Genomic DNA, 4,304 nt, shown 5'->3' with positions numbered 1-4,304 from the left:
AGGGAGGGGAGGGGAGGAGGCGTAATAATAATGGAGTGGATTACTCACTTGCGATACTCATGGGGAATGATATTCTTCCGGAGGTAATTCTCTGGTTTTCCACAAACAACGCATATGTTCTCCTTCTCCTGTTGATAATAACCTTCATCGTTGAGTGGCCTCCCAGAGGGTTCAAAGTTCAGCCGGATGACCAAAGGATTCTCACTGACCAGTTCTGGAAAAAAAAAAATAAAATAACTGGAATGGCTCACTCGACCTTTTACCTATGGCAGGTTGAGTTATGTTGATATTGACTGAAGAGATTCAGACAGACAGACAGACACAGTGTGTGTGGATGTTGAGAAGATAAATCAAAAGACATAGAATTTAGATGCTGACCAGACTGACCAACAGACACACAAGGTAGGAATATGACATGGCAGATTCATATGAAGCATGTGTGTGAACTGAACAGACAGACGCAGTGTGTACATGTTGGGTTCATTGAACAAACAGTGAACAGATGTTATTTTTGACATACACAACGCATAGATTTTTAACTATATTAACTTGATACGGTGTGTTGATGTTCACTAGATAGACATATACAGTATATGGACGTTGGTATTAAGCCTTTAGAATTTCAACCAGCCATGTCCAGCCTAAATGTTCTTCCTGTTTTATATTCCAAATGGCCAGATCTGGCCTCTCACACCAAACCTACATTATCAGTCCAAAAATTAACAGTTACCTCATCAAACTCCCAAAGTTACAAAATAACGCAATGATTAATTCAAAACAATGTGAATAAATAAATAAATGTTACATTTGACAGAATAAAGTGAACGTTAAAGGGTTAACTGAGAAATCATGTATATTGCTGCCCAACCTGCTAGAAACAGCAGCCAAACTGACTTCCAAACCACCATAAGACAAGATGGTCATGCTCAGAACACCAACAACACTATCATTACTGCAGTGACCGTTAAACACATTCGTCCCTTCCTCCCACCTTTTTAAAGAAGAATAATCACCAACCTCCAAGTCCTTTGTGAAGGTACCATTTAGCTTTACGGGAATCACAGGTACACAATATTTGGTTGTCGGGTGCCAGAAGCTGGCAGTTGTCATAAAGTGGATTGCGACGCAGGTTGTAAGCTCTGAGGCTGTGAGCTCTGAGACTGTCCTTTTTCTTGAAAGCAGATTTGTCTTGAGGCTAAACAACAGATTAAGAGATTAAAAAAAAATTAAGATTTATTGTGAAATAATTCCATTTTTTTAAAAGAAAAAATATGTCAGTCAAACAATGGCTGATTAAATTCTTTACGTTTTATTCTTCAACATAGGCGCAGGCATGGCTGTGTTGCAAGAAGCTTGCTTCACAACCACATGGTTCCGGGTTCAGTCCCACCAATTTATGGCACCTTGGGCATGTGTCTTCTACTATAAGCCTCAGGCCAACCAAAACTTTGTGAGTGGATTTGGGAGACGGAAACTGAAAGAAGCCCATCATGTGTGTGTGTGTGTCATTGTGTTTCTCTTTGTCCCCCACCACCACTTGACAACCGGTGTTGGTGTGTTTATATCCCCATATCTTAGCAGTTTGGCAAAAGAGATTGACAGAACAGGCTTTAAAAATAGTCCTCGGGTCAATTCATTCAACTAAAAATTCATGAAGGCAGTGCCCCAGCATGACCACAGTCTAATGACTGAAACAAGTAAAAGATAAAAGGTAAAATCCCAAACAGAATCTGGAGGAGGTTTGCTTCTCATTTTTCAAGGCTTAATAAAATAAGTACCAGTCATATTCCAGGGATCAATTGCCTTCATTAGAATACATGGCCATACATAATAATAATACATAACAAGAAGGGTCTTTCGACCATCAGACAAGAATGGTAAGCTTGGCACAAAGGGGAAATGGTAAAATGGCAAATCATAACAGACCAGGTGGGAGGACAGAGGGGCGTGACCAGCCTTGAAGGGCAGCTGGTTGGAACAAGATGGCAATGCCTTAACCAGACAGCGATCACGTGGTAGGAGAGGGTAGGAGTTGAAGAGGGTAGAGGGACTAAGGAATAGGAGAGAAGGAGAAAGGAATCAGTAGGACTAAAGAATGAGAGGGAGGGGGAGAGAAAAAAGGTGCAAGGGAAGTAAGTGAGGAAGGAAAGTAAAGGGATAGAAGAACAAGAGGGAGGGGAAAGGAAGGAAGGAAGGAAGGAAGGAAATCGACCCCAGTACAGAACTGGTATTTATGAAGCCCAAAAGGATAAACAGCAAAGTCAGCCTTAGTGTGATTTGAACTCCAAGTGCCGAGGACTGGAACAATTGCCATAAAACAATCTATTCAATACTCGGTCAATTGGTTACTTTAAGGCCGTAATAGAAGTCATTTGTCCTTCCTCCTCCAATTCTACCAACATATTTCTCACCATGCTGCTATCACATGAAAAGCAGCCATTTTGTTGTCATGTAAAAAGCACTTCTGCCAGTGCCACACTGCACCCATGCTGGTGCCACATGAAAGGCACTTATGATGGTGCCACATATAAAGCACCTGTGCTGGTGCCACGTAAAAGACACCAAGTCCACACTCTGTAAAGGGGTTGGGGTTAGGAAGGGCATTGGAGCCACAGAAACCATATGCTGCCAAAACAGACAAGTGGAGCCTCCTGGTGTAGTCCTCTGGCTTGCCAGTCCTGTCAGACCATTCAACCCATGCCAGCATGGAAAATGGACGTTAAATGAAGATGAAGATGATGATGATGATGATGATGATGATGATGATGGTGATGGTGATGCTGATGAAGGTGTTGGGAAGGAGTTCAGAAGTTCCCTTTGCAAACATGAGGCTTCCATGTTCAATCCTAATACACAGCCTCTCAGGCAAAGTGTCTTCTACCCCAGCCTCAGATCAATTCAATTCTTAACTAGGAAGATGCAAATGGTATGGAAGTCCATCAGATGGATTGCAGCTGGAATTGAAAGATCTAACCTTTTCATCTTGACTGTGAGTTACATCAAGGTTAATTAGAGGAGAGCTTGCTGATGTCAACCACTCAACATCACTCCTTGTGTCATTGATGGCCTGTTAAAGTCAAAAGACAGAATAAACATTACACATTTAGCACTGACTTGAGGCCTTCATCCCTTTCCCACACAAGACAAGAAGCTAGGGTGGTACAGAGACATTATTTCATACTTAAATTCCATAACAGGATCCCAGATTTTCAATATTGATCTACATTTGGTTTCTTGTTTAGCCCCTGCTCAGCCTTGACCAAGTAGACCTATACCCAAATCTGTTCAAACAGTGACCATCCCATTTGTTTATGTTTAGGCCTTTTCTTGACCACATTTTCAATGAAATATGCCACTGTCTCTGTATTTCAGTTAACTCAGAAAATTAGGTTAAGCATCCCCTGTCACAGCTCCAGACTGGCCAATGCTTTGGCAGTGGCTTTCGTCAAATGTACAATATATATATGTATATATATATATATATTTACAAAGTGATATATATATATATATATATATATATTCATTCAGATGTTGGAATCACTTAACTTAATGGTACAGAGCACCCAGCCAGTATCTGAGAGGTACAGGTTTCAATTCCCTGTAGCCACCTACTGGTAACTTTTTGTCCAACCCATGCCAGCATGGAAAACAGACATGAAATTATGATGATAACGGCGATGAAGAGATCCTAAAACCAAGGGGCTGGGTAAAAAGCATTGGTGTGGATGCTGGTGCCACATAAAATGCACCGAGCACATTCTGTGGAGTGGTTTATTTAATTAGGAAAGGCATCCCACCATAGAAACCAAGCCAAAACAGACTATGGGACCAGGCATGGACCCTGGCTTTGCCAGTTCCCGTGAAGCTGTCCAACCCATACCAGCATGGAAAAACGGACGTTAAATGCTGATAATGATGTATGTATGTGTGTCTGCATGGGAGTGTTTTGTTGTGTGCAGGTGTTGTGTCCCCTTCTTTTGAGATTATGTGAAAGTCGTAAACAAGTGTCACCACCCTACAAGCAACGTTGCCCATTTCCAGTCTTCCGTGTAAACATGTCTGGCCATGAAGAAATACTGGTTTCAGTGGGAGGGGGGGAGTTGATTACATCAACCTGCCATGGAGAACAGGAAGGACAACTGGCAGCAGATTCTGCTCAGCTCACGCAAATATGGGGAAATGGATATTATAATGTGTGTGTGTGTGTGTGTGTGTGTGTGTGTGTTTGGTGGGGGGGAAGGAAAAGTGGGTGGACGGGCCGGTTCAGTTACCTTCTAATTATCAATTACGCACCAGCTTCATTA

The 4,304-nt window shown here is 42.0% G+C and overlaps 1 protein-coding gene across 1 annotated transcript in view; it reads right to left on the bottom strand.

The window, feature by feature from the left end:
* The window catches only part of LOC106878707 (exonuclease 3'-5' domain-containing protein 2), a 14,031-nt gene that overhangs the window by 2,794 nt on the left and 6,933 nt on the right, over positions 1-4,304 (bottom strand). The window contains exons 4-7 of the mRNA XM_052975633.1: positions 4,290-4,296; positions 2,975-3,067; positions 1,018-1,195; positions 49-214 (exon numbers count right to left, since the gene is read on the bottom strand). Coding sequence (XP_052831593.1) covers positions 49-214; positions 1,018-1,195; positions 2,975-3,067; positions 4,290-4,296 — 444 coding nt within the window. The remainder of the gene's footprint in view (positions 1-48; positions 215-1,017; positions 1,196-2,974; positions 3,068-4,289; positions 4,297-4,304) is intronic.

The sequence above is a fragment of the Octopus bimaculoides genome, chromosome 22 (genome assembly GCF_001194135.2).
Source record: "Octopus bimaculoides isolate UCB-OBI-ISO-001 chromosome 22, ASM119413v2, whole genome shotgun sequence".
Taxonomy (NCBI): Eukaryota; Metazoa; Mollusca; class Cephalopoda; order Octopoda; family Octopodidae; genus Octopus; species Octopus bimaculoides.
The sequence above is the reverse complement of the archived record's forward strand: the minus strand, read 5'-3'. Positions and strand labels throughout refer to the sequence as shown.